The following is a 14,820-nucleotide window of genomic DNA, read 5'->3' on the forward strand; positions in this document are numbered from 1 at the left end:
CTCCAGGCCCCCTCCACCCACCCTGCTCTGTGCTCCAGGCCAGCGTGGTGGGACGTCTGGTAGCCGTCCCTTGAGAGGGAGGTACTGTCATGGTCTGTCCCCCTACAGACCATGTTTTCCTTGTCAGCCACTCCCACTCTCCATTCCATCTCTCAGTCATTGTCAACACACCTGTTTCCACCCCCTCTTCAGCCCTACAGTGCCATGCCCATTCCACACCTGTGAACACTCCTGCAATTACCCTGCTCCCTATAAGACTGGACTCATTTCAGAAACAAACTGTCAGATCATTACTTCCTTGTCCCCGAGTTGTTCCCGAGTTCCTAGTGCTTTGTATTCCTGAGAGGTTCTGCATTATTTGTGTTTTCTCTCATGTTCCACTGATTCCTCGTCGTGCCTAGAGTTTTGCATCTTGGACTTTCTGCTTTGAGGTCTTTGTAAGATTTGGACAATCTGTTGACTTTTTGAACAGTTTGCTTTTTGGTTTTGCTGATTTTGCTGCAGTGCTACTCTTTGTTGTAAGCTAGTCTGCTTTCTGAATATTAAATCATTTAATATGCACATTCCTGCTCTCTTGTCCTGCATTTGGGTCCTACCCCCCCTGCCTATCGTAACAAGACCCACCGACAGGACAATCATACTTTTAATCATCATCATCATCATCATCATATTCATCAATCATATAATCATATTTTTCTCTCACCACCTCTCTCTATCTCTCTCTCTCTCTCACCACCTCTCTCTCTCTCTCTGCATTAATTCCTTCATTCATTTACAGTATACTGTATATATACAGTGTAAAAGGTTACTGGAGTGGAGAGTCACATCTACAGTCTTGGTACTGGCCTATACTTTCACGAGACAGGCACTCGCATCGTTTCAATTTACAACCCTATTTTCTACACACACACACACACACACACACACACACACACAAAAAAACCCTGTCTTGTTCAGTACATCGATGCTCATATTATGCCTTTATAGTGAAATGTGGGTCATGACCGACAGAGAACACGATTGCGGATGCAAGCGGCAGGAATGGCTTTTCTCAGCGGGTGGCTGGCGGTTCACGGTGTCTCCCTTATAGGGAGCGAAGGGTTAGAGAGTCGGGGGAGGGCTTAGGGAGCGCCCGGGTTACGCGTACGCTCGCTCAGTCATCCGTGCAGTCATCTTCTGGGGGGGGTCCCTGGAACAACATATTTTCAGATGGGGGTCGGCGGCCTAATACATAATCATTTTTCGGGTCGTTCACATGCAATATATAGCACCACTAATAATATAGAAACATAGGTATTTCAGAAAACTGTCAGGATTTAGAAGACATTTTCTTAAATGTTGACGTGCCTTTAAATGGGTTAAGCGCATTTCAATGGCAATACTTTCGTACTTTCACTCAAGCACATTTTTAATCGGAGTACTAGTTCTATACATACACGTGCAGTATTGATACTTTTACAGAGTAAAACATTTTGATTCCCTTTTTCCACCACTGGAACCGGTTTCCAGGCATCCAGTTAGGACGCCCTCCTGGGGTCCTCGATCCTCCTCCTCCCCCCCAGGGGAGTGGAGTTCACCCAGCTGGGGATGAGGAGACCTTGTCAGGGCAGACGGAGGGACAAGGTGGTGGGATTATATGTATAACTCCATGTCGGGCCTCTCTCCCTCTATACCAATCATATGGCTCGTGTGTGTGTGTGTGTGTGTGTGTGTGTGTGTGTGTGTGTGTGTGTGTGTGTGTGTGTGTGTGTGTGTGTGTGTGTGTGTGTGTGTGACCCGCAGACAGAAATGTCTGGTGTTCTGTGGCTGTGCGTGCACGTGCGTGCGTGTCTCTCTCTCTTTCTCGCTCGGTGTCACTTTCTCCAGTCGGTTGAACTTTTATTTGTACCTTTGTGTCTTTTGCAGCAGCTATAGAAATGAGGGCTGCACGATATATGTTATATCTCGGTATTTCGGCCAAATATTACGATCTCGATTTGATATTACCGTTGAAAATAATTCAAAAAAAAAGTGTGTTAGTGAGTTCGCTAACGCACTGGACCAGCGATCTTGCTCTTTGTCAATCCACTCCTCTCTCTGCGTGCGTGTGTGCGGGCATGGACAGGAACGTCCGTGGCTTGGGTGTGTGCATGCAATGAATTATCGTGAGTCGGCTCGTGATTCCGATTACACTGTAATCGAAGGTCAATTTCGATTTGATTTCGATACATACTGTATGGAGAATCATCACAGCCTTGCAGTGCAGACACATTGCAACGTTGCAAGCAAGCATTGAATTGAACTATAACTGAATCGCTTGGGTCGACTTGCGCCTACTGTACATGTACGTCCACATGGGGCTACTCGCAACAGGACGTCATTTCACGCTGCTGGGACCAACGCTGAAACCATGTCTTGTCCCGTCTCCAACCCTCTGGTGTGGTTTGGGCTTTATAGTCATCAACACATTAAAGGTATATTCAGTGATTTCACTTAATTCAAATATCACTTTTTTGTGATAAGTCTCCCTACTATAGAGTGTGCTGACCATAATAAGGACTAAGGAGTTCCTCCCTGTCCCCAGTGAATCGCAGGAGTAAAGAAAAAAACCTAGTTTCGGTTTTGGTGGTGGCGGTGGGTGAGAAAGCCTTCATCCAATCAGGATAGACAAGGGGTGGGCCTTTTTGCGCGTGCTGTTGGCCTGTTGCGTGCCCCAGAGTGTGTGCATGTGCATATCTTTTGTTACAGGGATTGTTTACAGGGGTTTCTCCAAATCACCCAAATCACTGAATGCTCCTTTAACATTGACCTCTCTCTCTCAATCCCTCCCCCCCCTCCCCCTCCCCCTCCCCCTTCCCCATAGCAATACTTCATCCTGCTGATCCTGACGGACGGCGTGATCACCGACATGGCGGACACGCGGGAGGCCATCGTGCGGGCGTCCCACCTGCCCATGTCCGTCATCATCGTGGGCGTGGGCAGCGCCGACTTCGGCGACATGCAGATGCTCGACGGCGACAGCGGCATCCTGCGCTCGCTCCGGGGCGAGCCCGTCCTCCGGGACATCGTCCAGTTCGTCCCCTTCAAGGACTTCAAAAATGTAAACGTGTAACGTGTAACGTGTCGTGTCGTGTCGTGTCGTGTCGTGTCGTGTCTTGTCTTGTCCTGTCCTGTCTCTCTCTAAATGGTAAATGGTGCGTTTATGTGACGCTTTTGTCCAAAGCGCTTTACATAGATTGTGCATTACATTCACACATTCACACACCGATCAATGACAGAGGAAACCATACCAAACCTGCTCATCGGGAGCAATTATAGGGGTTCAGACATGAGTGTCAAGGACACTTAAACACTATATCTCTGGGGAAGCTCTGGGCTTGAACTGGGAAACGTGCGGTTTCCATCCAGCTGCTCTACTGTCTGTCTGTCTGTCTGTCTGTCTGTCTGTCTGTCTGTCTGTCTGTCTGTCTGTCTGTCTGTCTGTCTGTCTGTCAGTCATTCCTTCTCTGACCATCTCCATTTCGTGGTTCAGTTCACCCATGAAATTCAACCGTTATATATCTCTCTCTCTCTCTCTCTCTCTCTCTCTCTCTCTCTCTCTCTCGTTCTGATGCATGCTGGGAGCTATAAGGCGAAGTGAGCGGTTGGTTTCACTGGTGTATTGAAGTTGGATCATTTTCGTGCTTTCCGTGGCTATAAGGATTGTGATCAGGTGCTTTGCAGATGGATGGTGTGTGATGCCATTGTGTCGGCATTTGAACGTGATTGGTGCACAGCTGATGCCATAGTGTCGGCCTCTGAACGTGATTGGTGCACAGCTGATGCCATAGTGTCGGCCTTTGAACGTGATTGGTGCACAGCTGATCAGACGCCATGTGTGTGTGTGTGTGTGGGGGGGGAATAATGACATTCCGACCAGTTTTTGGCAGCAAATTTCTCTTGAATAGTTTTCATTTAATTTTAGTCACATTTTAGTCACCTGTGGAATGTTTTAGTGTTAGTCTAGTTTTAGTCGACTAAATATCATAAGATTTTAGTCGACTAAATCTACACTTGATTTAGTCGAACAAAATGTGTTTTTGTGGGTCTTGATTCAATCGTAATGGCCTTTTTTTCATTTTTTTCTTCAGCATGCAACCAAGTGTAAAAATAATGACTTATACTGGATCTCTTGTCCACTAGTCCATTCCTAACATTTCAGTCTAGTTTTTATTTGTTGACAAAATTGTCAGTATATTTAGTCTTAGTTTTAGTCATCATAGATTCGTTTTCATGTAGTCTCCATTTAGTTTTCGTCAGTGGAAAAAGGTAGTCGACGGACATTTTTCGTCAACAACACCGGCTTCCACGTGTGGTTAGGGTTAGGGACAGGTGTCATGATGGGACTCAAAGTAAGGATCAGTGTTGTTTTCGTCGACTAAAACTATGACGAAAAATGTTCGTCGACTCCCTTTTTTCACTGACGAAAACTAAATGGGAACTAAATGCAAAGTATGCTATGATGACTAAAACTAAGACTAAATATACTGACAATTTCGTCAACAAATAAAAACTAGACTAAAATGTTAGGAAGGGACTAGTGGACCAGAGATCCAGTATAAGTCATTTTACACTTGGTTGCGCTGCGACGCATTGTGAGCTTGTATATAGATCGGCAATTTTCAGAAAGAGTAAAAACAGTCATTGGTATCAAGGCCCGCCAAAATACATTTTAGACGACTTAAGCAACTGTAGATTTAGTCAACTAAAAACGTATGGTATTTAGTCAACTAAAACTAGACAAACACTAAAACATTCCAGATGACTAAACTAAATGAAAACTATTCAAGAGACTATAGGACTAAACTAGGACTAAAATCAAAATTTGCTGACAAAAAAACAAACACTGGTAAGGATGCAGGAACACACAGGAAACCAAGAGTAGACGTATAGAACCACACTTTACTTAAAAAATCACACCCGTGTGAAGTGAGGGGTGTTCTAATCATCGTACATCATCGTTTGTTCAGACAACACAAACATTACAGCTGCATGTATATAGGAGGGGCAATAATAAACGGGAACAGAAGTATACCTTCACATATAAGAGCACACTTTAAATACCTTTCCAAGGTCCAATTACACCACAGTCTACACAGCTGGGTTCCCCAGGTGGAACCAGTCTCTCAATCAGGCAATCAGGGCCGTGCAGAGGGGGAAGGCCTGGAGTGCAGCAACAGGGGAAACAAGGGGACACACATGAGGGAGGCGACCCAGGTGTGACACACTCAGGGCACATAATAGTGAACAGGGTTAGTAATGCGGCGAGTCGGAATGGCGATGAGTTGGAATAGCAGGCTTCGGAATGTCGGGGTGTAACCGCCATGTGGAACCGCTGGCTCTCTATTTCAGTGGATCTCAACCGGTGGTCCGGGGACCACCAGTGGGCCTTGAGAGGGGTTCCAGGTGGTCCCTGCATGCTAAATGACGTATCCTTACCTCTTGAGAGCGTTAGAATGAGTTAAATTGAGTTAAGTTATTGTTAAACATCTGCATCACTTAATTTATAAGAAGTCTACACAATTAACGAATGTTTAAGAATTGTTATTTTGATCGTTTTCCTGTTATCTCTCCTGTGGCACCAACATCAATGCAGCGCTGGCATGCGCTGCATTTGTGGACAAAATCGTATCCACGTATCCAACAACAAAATATCCTTTAGTCTTTGGTCTGTGAGGCTAAACCTCGTCACATGATATGAAAAGGGTTGAAAACCACTGGTCTATAATTTGAAACGAGGTTGAATTTAGTCTAGTGTGACAGAAGGAGGCCACGGGGGAACAGAGTTGCCGTAGTCAGGTCTCGTATGTAATGTACTGTATGCCTCCCACATGCATAGAGCAGCTTGTCTTGTACAGTAGCGAGTACTGTAGTGTAGTATGGTCGTCCTACTTCTTCTGACTTATTTAATTCACGTGGGTGTTCACACAGCATCTGTCTAGTTTCCACATAATAGTATAGGCCATACATGGGCAACTGGTGGCCCGGGGCCACCTTCACTTAATGCGGCCCTCAGGTTAATATCAGAATACTGATATGTTATTGATTTAAGCTGTCACAATTCCAAACATGCAAACATGACCCGCTTTTGTCTGTCCAATGTGTTCGGATTTAGTTCATAAAGTTAACATAACTAACTAAATTATTTTGTATTAATTTTTATTTTTCAGGATTCCAATAAACAAAATGGCCAAATTTGAATTCCAATTCAAATATAGCAAAAAATATTTTTAGTTCTAGTTTGTAGATCGGCTGTAATCAGCTGAGTTTGTAGATCGACAGTAATATGCAACGTGGCCATCTGGGGTTAGTGTGTAAATATAGTAGCCCTCAACAACAAAGTGTTGCATGCAACAAAGTGTAAAATTACTTATATGTCCACTAGTCCCTTCCTAACATTTTAGTCTAGTTTTTTATTTGTTGACAAAATCGTCAGTATATTTAGTCTTCGTTTTAGTCGTCATAGCTTAGTTTTCATGTAGTTTCATTTCGTTTTCATCAGTGTCCAAACCTCAGCAGAAGCTGACGTTTGGACCGTTTGACACGTGGAGTTGCTTGACTATATCGTCTCGCTCGGGCTTGGACATGTTCTCATTTTAAACACAGGAGAGGAGCTGGCTATTTGCATGAGGTTGTGTTGGGCTACGTCCCCATTAAACCATTCCGGGCGGGAACTAACCCCTTTTGATGTTTTAAGCATTCTGTTGTACTTTAGCTATTGAAAAATAGCAGATCTATACAAGCTCCTAGCACGGCACCGAGTGAATATACAGTGTGAATATATCTTTGAAAATATTTTCTTTCAGAGCGTTTTTTTACTCAATTCTTTGCTTCCGGGGGCGCCCCTGGAACAACATATTTTCAGATGGGGGTCGGAGGCCAAATGCATACAATTCTGCGGGTCCCTGACATGAAATATTGATCACCGCTGATATAGAAACATGAGGTATTTCAGAAAACTGTCATGATTCAGAAGACATTTTTTATTTATTTCGATGTCAGGTCTAAATGGGTTAAGAGGAGGCAGTCTGAGAGAACATGAAGTGGGTTAAAATATCCAATTCTGATCCGTCCAGGGAGATATATAGCCTTTTGAATCATTTAATTCACCATGACACAACCTTTCACTTTCAAAGACACAGCACCGCGCACTTCACTTCAAAGACACAGTCACACAACACGTCAGGCAACACGCGGGTATATATTATATTATTTCCACACTCCAAAAGCTCCAAAAAGATTCTCTAGGCGTATATGCGATAGCAACGCAGCCTGTTGTTTTGTCGGCGTCGAGGTTTGTTTGGTCCCTGCCGTCAGCGAACTAAGTAGGAGGAGGTGATATGTGTGTGTGTGTGTGTGTGTGTGTGTGTGTGTGTGTGTGTGTGTGTGTGTGTGTGTGTGTGTGTGTGTGTGTGTGTGTGTGTGTGTGTGTGTGTGTGTGCGCGTGTGCGTATGCGTGTGTTTGTGTGTGCGTATGCGTGCGTGCGTGCGTGCGTGTGTAATGAGGTGAATCCTCACAGGCCAAAGTTGGTGAGCGCGGTGGAAACTCCTCTTCCTCTTGGCTCTCTTGACAACTCTCATGTTTAATCCATGACAAACAGGAAAAGCATCTATCTGTGTTATTTCAGATTTGAGAAGGAGAAAAAAAAATGCATTATTTTACACTTTGGCTATTCACAAATAGTAGATGTACAAGCTCATAGCTTGTAATATCAGATCTGCAAGTATACCTTGTAGATCTGATATTTTGGGGGAAAAAAGGCTGAACATTGACATCTTTGCTTGGGTGTCCCTAGCTGGAACAAAATATTTTGAGGTGGCGGGGGTACGAAATAGATATGATTTCGGTGACAAGAACAGGTTTAAGCACCACCGATACAGCAGCACAAGTCTTTCAGAAAACTGTTAGGAGTCATTTTGTAGAATCGTCTCCCTTTCAGCCATGTTGTGTTATTATCTCTTCTTGTTTTCATTCCCAGTTCTCTTTGCAGAGGGAACAGAACTGGGTGAGGCACAAATCACACAATAGGCCGCAGATAATGCATCTCACCTCCTGACTCGTTAAGACAAAGTCCATCTCTGCCTTGAAAGAGAGTTGTCTGCGGTTTCGGGGGAAGAATCGATATAAACCTCGCCGAATCCTCTGCGCGTTGTCGAGAGTGCCAAATGGTTGGGTGCGGCAACCATCCGTTAAATCTGTCGGCTCCTCTTCTGTAGGTGGCTAGCAGATCGAGGCATGCCGTGCCCACCAATAAAACACCTCGATATTCAGAGAGATGATCGCTGTTTGAAACAGATCAATAGGGTCTTCCTTTCTCCACCTGAGGATCTAGTCTCATTATCACGGAGCCCTTTGTGAACTATACGGAGTGCTTTGCAATGCTATAGCGGGGTTCTTTCATTCACGAGAGCATATCTTCAGGGAAGCTTGTTACATGCTTCTTAGAAATCAGAGCGAGTGAGAGCCTTTCTTTTCGCACGCACGCACGCACGCGCTGACACAATCACCAAACAATCACAAAGGTTTCTCTCTGCCTGACTTCTGCAATCTGCCTCTCTCCATCCCCACCCACCCTCTCTTCTGCCCCCCCTCTTTCTCTCTCTCTCTCTCTCTCTCTCTCGTTTTAACTAACCTCGCATCACCAGGCTTTCCACCGCCTCAGAGGAAAGCCTGGTCTCTGTTTCAAAAGTCTGTATGATCCGAGCTGGGGCCGGATGATGTGGTTACGTCATGTTGTAGTATTGTTTTGTAGTCGCCAGACAGGATGAACAGGCGGCGGCAACTTCCTTTTCCCTCTCAATAAAAGCTCTCGTAAGCGAGAGCTTTTATTGAGAGGGGAAAAGGAAGTTGTTGCCGCCTGTTCTTCCTGTTTGTTGTAGGCAAACCATTGCCTACAACATGACGTAAGCACATCATCCGGCTCCAGCCCGGATCATATACCGAAATGAAATGGTGCCCATGCTACGTTTTAACGAACAATGGAAGGAAAGAGAATGTAAAAAGTTTATAATTATATGGGGCGATCCTTCATTACTGCATGCAAGTTTAAAATATGTTGAAAACGACATGTACAAAGGATAGGCATTAACAAGATTTGAGCTTCGGCCTATGTGCCTTTTCGATCAACTATAAAGAGAGTGTGAATATTTGGTGTAATGATTTATGTCACACTGTTGACTTGATCAAAATAAACTAAACTAAACTAATACAGATATAAACTCATCTATACATGCACATCAAATGAAAATACTATGCAACAAGTCTGGTCTCTCTGTCTAACACAAAAACAGGATCAAAGGGGGAACTGAAAATGCGGTGCAGCATAATGCATACGTTAAACCCATTCTGAACGGGAACCCATTTTGGTGTTAGCATCATGTTATGCTTTAGCTATTGAAAAATAGCAGATCTACAAGCTCATAGCACGCCACCGAGTGGCGCGCTACGAGCATGTAGGTCTGCTATTTTTGAAAAATTGAAGAACGACCGGCATTTTTAGAATCTGATCTCAGGTCAGAATGGGTTAATCAGACCAGTGTGTGTCCAGTGGAAACCTCGTATGAATCTGATCTCAGGTCAGAATGGGTTAATACCGAGCTGCGTTCTAGCGGCTGTCACTCTCTATTTGTGACGCAGGGACACGTGCGTGAGCGCATGGAACGCACGGACACACCGTGACTGTGTGTGGTGTGTGGCGCGCACGTGGCGCGCCATATGTGCCCGTGTGTGGTCTCACGGTGTGTCTGCCTTTGTGTGTGTGTGTGTGTGTGTGTGTGCGTGTGCGTGTGCGTGTGCGTGTGCGTGTCTATCTCTGTAGATAGCCTAAATTGTAAAACAGCGGTGTCAAATTTTGCACAGTGTGTCTTTGCTAGTAATAGATACCATATACACCGGATGCGGATGGTATACAATTCTTTTTTTACAATATAAATCAGGGGTCCCAGTGTTATGACGCGAGTGTGGTGTGAGTGTGACCCAAAAGCACAACAAGGAGAGGCATAGCAGAGTTATAAGCCGCCCACCCAGGCGGGTTTTTATGCACCAACCGTAGACTGGAGAAAAACTGGCGCCGAGCTTCTTCTTCTTTTTTGTTTAACGGCGGTTGGCATCCAGTGTTTGGTGCATTACCGCCACCTTCTGACCCAAATCATGGATCAAACTTAAACTTACTGCCATATCAAAACACGACTAAAATGAAAAGTTAACAATGTCCACCCATTGTGATCCCACCCCATCCCCGGCCTATTCCATTCAGTTACTCAGACCCTCAGGCACTGAGAAATCCTCCCTCAGCACACCGTCCAGATCTTCCCCAGTGACATCCACAACACTCAAGAATCTTCTGGCTGCTTCCAGCACCATCTTTATTTACCGACTTCCTTTAGATTTCGACAGCACCGTTCATCACCATAGCTATAAAAGCCAGGAATCGGATCTTATCCATACATATACAGATGCCATGTCCATTTTCCCTTCCCTCTTTTTCTGACTCCCTATTTTCATTGTGCTTCTCCACTGTCTTTGCCACCTCTGCATAAGACTTTTCTTTCATTTCTGCCTTCATCTTGTGTATCTTAACCTCCTTCGCTCTCCTCCACAGTGCATGCACTTTGCCTGTTCTTTCCCTTCACACTCTCCTTTGCAGTTCTCTTTCCCACACCTCCCACATATTTTCTTTCCCCTACACACAGATGCTACGTGATATGATGATGATACTCTTGGCAGCAATAGCATCTTAGTGGTGCTCTTTCAAAAGGCCTTACACGGAAGCTACTAGTGTACACCCAACATATACACGAACTGGCAAAACATCACCCTGGAATGTAAGACAAACTGACGAGCTGTCCTCCCGTTTCCCCTCCCTGAATCGTGTCATCCTCCTTATCGCACCAACTCCTTCAATCTCCATATCCTCCGGCTTCATCGATAATGGCACGCCACTAATTACTCCCCTCGTTTTCTTTCCTCCCAGGTAAAAAAAACATTCACTGAGGGATCATTAAAGTACATATTTTGTATTGCTTTCTCTGCTTGGTTCCTGCACTCAATCACCACCAAACGACTCCTCACAGCCTTCACCCTGCCAACCATTTTCTCCACAAACTTTTGAGGCTCACTAAAAAGGCTCACTAAAAAGCTTGGGTTGTATGTCCGAACTCATCCCCACCACCTCTGATGATACCTTCAATCTCCACCTGTCTCCTGGGCGCCGAGCTGCAGATAGGCCTGGCTCTTATATAGACTCATCAGCTGATTGCAGACGACGCTCAGGTGGGGAGGTTGTAACTGGGAGACAGGTGCTGTGGAGTGCTCTGGAGCCCCCCCAGGTGGCGCTGAAGGCCGCAGAACACCCACAGCATACAGATGTGAAGTCGATGGGGGGGCAAGACGTAACATCCAGAGATAGAAATGGGGGGTCCGTAGCCTAATGCATATCAACACTGTGGGTCCTGGTACATTAAACGGGTTGAGAATCACTGCTAGAGCCGTAAATATATTCTCTTATGGGAGGGGAGTCCCTGGCATATCTTTTCAAATGGGGGGCTGATAAGTGTCAATTTGGGGGTCCTTGACATGAAAGGTTTGCAGAATTACAGGACATTTCAAGCACAACTCAATGCAATAACTGTTAACTGTAAGTGGACGACACCATAAAGCATTACACTTGTTTACAAGAGGGTCCACCATTTTCAATTCATCATAACATTTAGAGATGTACACAGATAAATATACACTTCTATATAGCCAAAAATACAGGAAATCATAAAGGATGTGAAAAGGGGGGAAATACATACAGTGAGGGGAAAAAGGGGGGTGGGTGGGGGGATTCAGATTTGTATACGGGGGCCAGTTTCGGAATTGCGACGATGGGAATGTGATTTTCCAGCTGAGATATAAACGCCACAGCTGGAGTGTTTAGTTTAGAGACTGTCGAGAGGCCTTGTTTTCACATTTATTCATATCCCGGAAGGTTCCGTGCTCCGCGTGGCACCCATGGTGGCATACTATACTTTTAGCATAATTGAGTTGAGTGACAGACTCTCTCCCCTGGTTATGCCCAAAATAACAGCTCTTATACTGTGGTCTGATGCTCAAACCAATTTTCCAGACTGTAATATCCATAAGACATTCAGGGCGGGGAACCCCTTTTGGTATGTTATACTTTAGCAGTTGAAAAAATAGCAGATCTACAGGTTCATAGCGCGGCACCGAGTGCCGTGCTATGAACCTGTAGATCTGCTATTTTTCGTGAAAATGTGCAGTGCAAATCTTTGAATATATGTTCTTTCAGCAGGAACGTTTTTTTTTGTTATATACATTTTTTATTGTTTTCACATGAAGATGAATCATAAGTGTATACAGATAAAGTGAGACAAACTATAAAGGTATAAACTAAAAGCACAATACAATAAAACAGACGAGAAAAACAAAAAGGCACAAAAAGAAAACAAAAAAGAAAATGGCAAGCAGCACATACACAAAACAGTCGGGGGAGGGTCTGTGGAACAACGTATTTTCAGATGGGGGTTGGCGGCCAAATACAGATAATTATGGGAGTCCTTCACATGAAAAAGGTTGAGCACCACTCGTATAGAAACCTTTTAGGATTTAGAAGACATTTTGTGTAGAATCTGCCCCAGTCATAAATGGGATAAACAAAAACGGGCTCAGCTCTCACACCGAGAGAAGAAAACTGTGGCTCTTTTTTGGATGCAAGAACACACACTTTTCAAAAAAGGTGGAAAAGCAACTATAAGTGGCGTACATTTACTTGTGTATACTTAACCCACCTGGGAACGGTTCTACAAATGCCTTCTAAATCCTGACAGTTTTCTGAAAAACCCTATTTTTCTATGTCAGTGGTTCTCAAACTATTTCATGTAGGACCCCCAAAAAATGTATGTATTTGGCCGCCGACCCCCATCTGAAAATATGTTGTTGAAAATGTGACCTCCCCAGAAGCAAAGATTTGAGTTAAAAACATATATATATTCAAAGGTTTGCGTGACATTTTCACGATTTTTCAAAAATAGCAGACCTACAAACAAGCTATGAGCTTGTAGATCTGCTATTTTTCAATAGCTAAAGTATAACATAATGCTTAAAACACCAAAAGGGGCTCCTGCTCAGAATGGGTTAATTACAATTTTGAGATAATTGTATTATACTTTACAACAATATTATACTTTTTATACAATATAATAATGTCACAACACCAACTTTGATGTGGCGGTATTGCTTTGTTTTCAAAAGATACGGTTTTCTTAAATGTCCTGAAAAAAAAAAAATTGGTGTTTCGTGGTTCCTTCCCAACAGCAGAGACACGCACACACACACACACACACACACACACACACACACACACACACACACACACACACACACACACACACACACACACACACACACACACACACACACAAACACGGGTGGGGGCTTATGGCCACCCACCCCCTGCCCCCCCCCCCCCGGAGCCCTCTCCATCTCCAATATCCAATCTTGAAAATGTGGTGCAAATCTCTGAATATAATTATATTCTTTCAGAGCGATCTTTTTTAACTCAAATCTTTGCTTCTGCGGGGGTCGGTCCCTGGAACAGCATATTTTTCAGATGGCGGTTGGCGGGCCAATTGCATATAATTTCCGGTGTCCTTGACATGAAATTGTTTTTAGAACCACTGACATTGAAACACAGGGTTTTCATTAAACGGTCATGATTCAGAAGACATTTTGTAGAATCTGTTCTCAGGTCTTAATGGGTTCAAGTAGAACAGAAAATTGACACTTACAGTAAGTGCAATACTTGAACACATGTGTATTTATATACACAGCATACATATAGTTACTTTACACCACTGGCTCTGCTGCCGTACGACTTCTGAAATCCTGTATAGCTGAAAAACAGATGACACACGGGACGGGGAGAGCAGATGGTTATCTTCTGAGAAAGGCTTCCTGGAACCGTAAAGCTTTCACGCAGCGTCGTGAATTCCCTGCACAGAGAATGTCTCTTGAATAGTTTAGTTTCAGTCACATTTTAGTCACCTGGAATGTTTTAATGTCAGTCTAGTTTTAGTCGACTAAATATCGTACGATTTTAGCCGACTAAATCTACAGTTGATTTAGTCAAACAAAATGTATTTTGGCGGGCCTTGATGCCGTGTCACTTGCTGAAAATAGCCCACTTGAGCTTACAAATCGGCTATTTTCAGCATGCAACCAAGTGTAAAGTGACTTGTACTGGATCTCTGGTCCACTAGTCCCTTCCTAACATTTTAGTCTAGTTTTTATTTTGTTGTCGAAATCGTCAGTATATTTAGTCTTAGTTTTAGTCATCATAGCCTTATGCATATAGCTTAGTTTTCATGTCGTTTCCATTTAGTTTTCGTCGGTGGCAAAAGGCAGTTGATGAAAAAATTTCGTCATAGTTTTATAGTCGACAAAAACAATACTTGTGGCGGGCCAGCATTTATTGGTACAGTACCAATTAGGAATGTCCCGGTTACGTTTTTTTTTGCTCACGATCCGATTCTGATCATTTCATTTTGAGTATCCACCAATACCAATTTTTCCCGATTGGATATTAATACTTTTGAGTGCTATGTTTAGAATACCAGTAGGGGCAAAAGTGGCGCTAGTGTGCCAGAAACAGAGAGAGAGAGATAGTGTTGCCCTGTTGCCTGCTAATTACAGAGAGAGAGAGATTTCCGATCACCTGATCGGTCCGGGCCAACCATATAGTATACCAATATCAATATTAGGGTTACACATCAAGAGCAAGAAAGACAAATAAAACACGT

General features: G+C 43.9%; 1 protein-coding gene across 1 annotated transcript in view; it reads left to right on the top strand.

Annotated features, from left to right (window-relative positions):
• The window catches only part of cpne4a (copine IVa), a gene marked incomplete at its 3' end in the record, with an annotated part of 235,482 nt that overhangs the window by 210,479 nt on the left and 10,183 nt on the right, over positions 1 to 14,820 (top strand). Inside the window, 1 exon segment of the mRNA XM_083761970.1 lies at positions 2,843 to 3,079. Coding sequence (XP_083618096.1) covers positions 2,843 to 3,079 — 237 coding nt within the window.

Source organism: Protomyctophum parallelum (assembly GCF_964188405.1).
Source record: "Protomyctophum parallelum genome assembly, chromosome: 3".
In the NCBI taxonomy this organism is placed as follows: domain Eukaryota; kingdom Metazoa; phylum Chordata; class Actinopteri; order Myctophiformes; family Myctophidae; genus Protomyctophum; species Protomyctophum parallelum.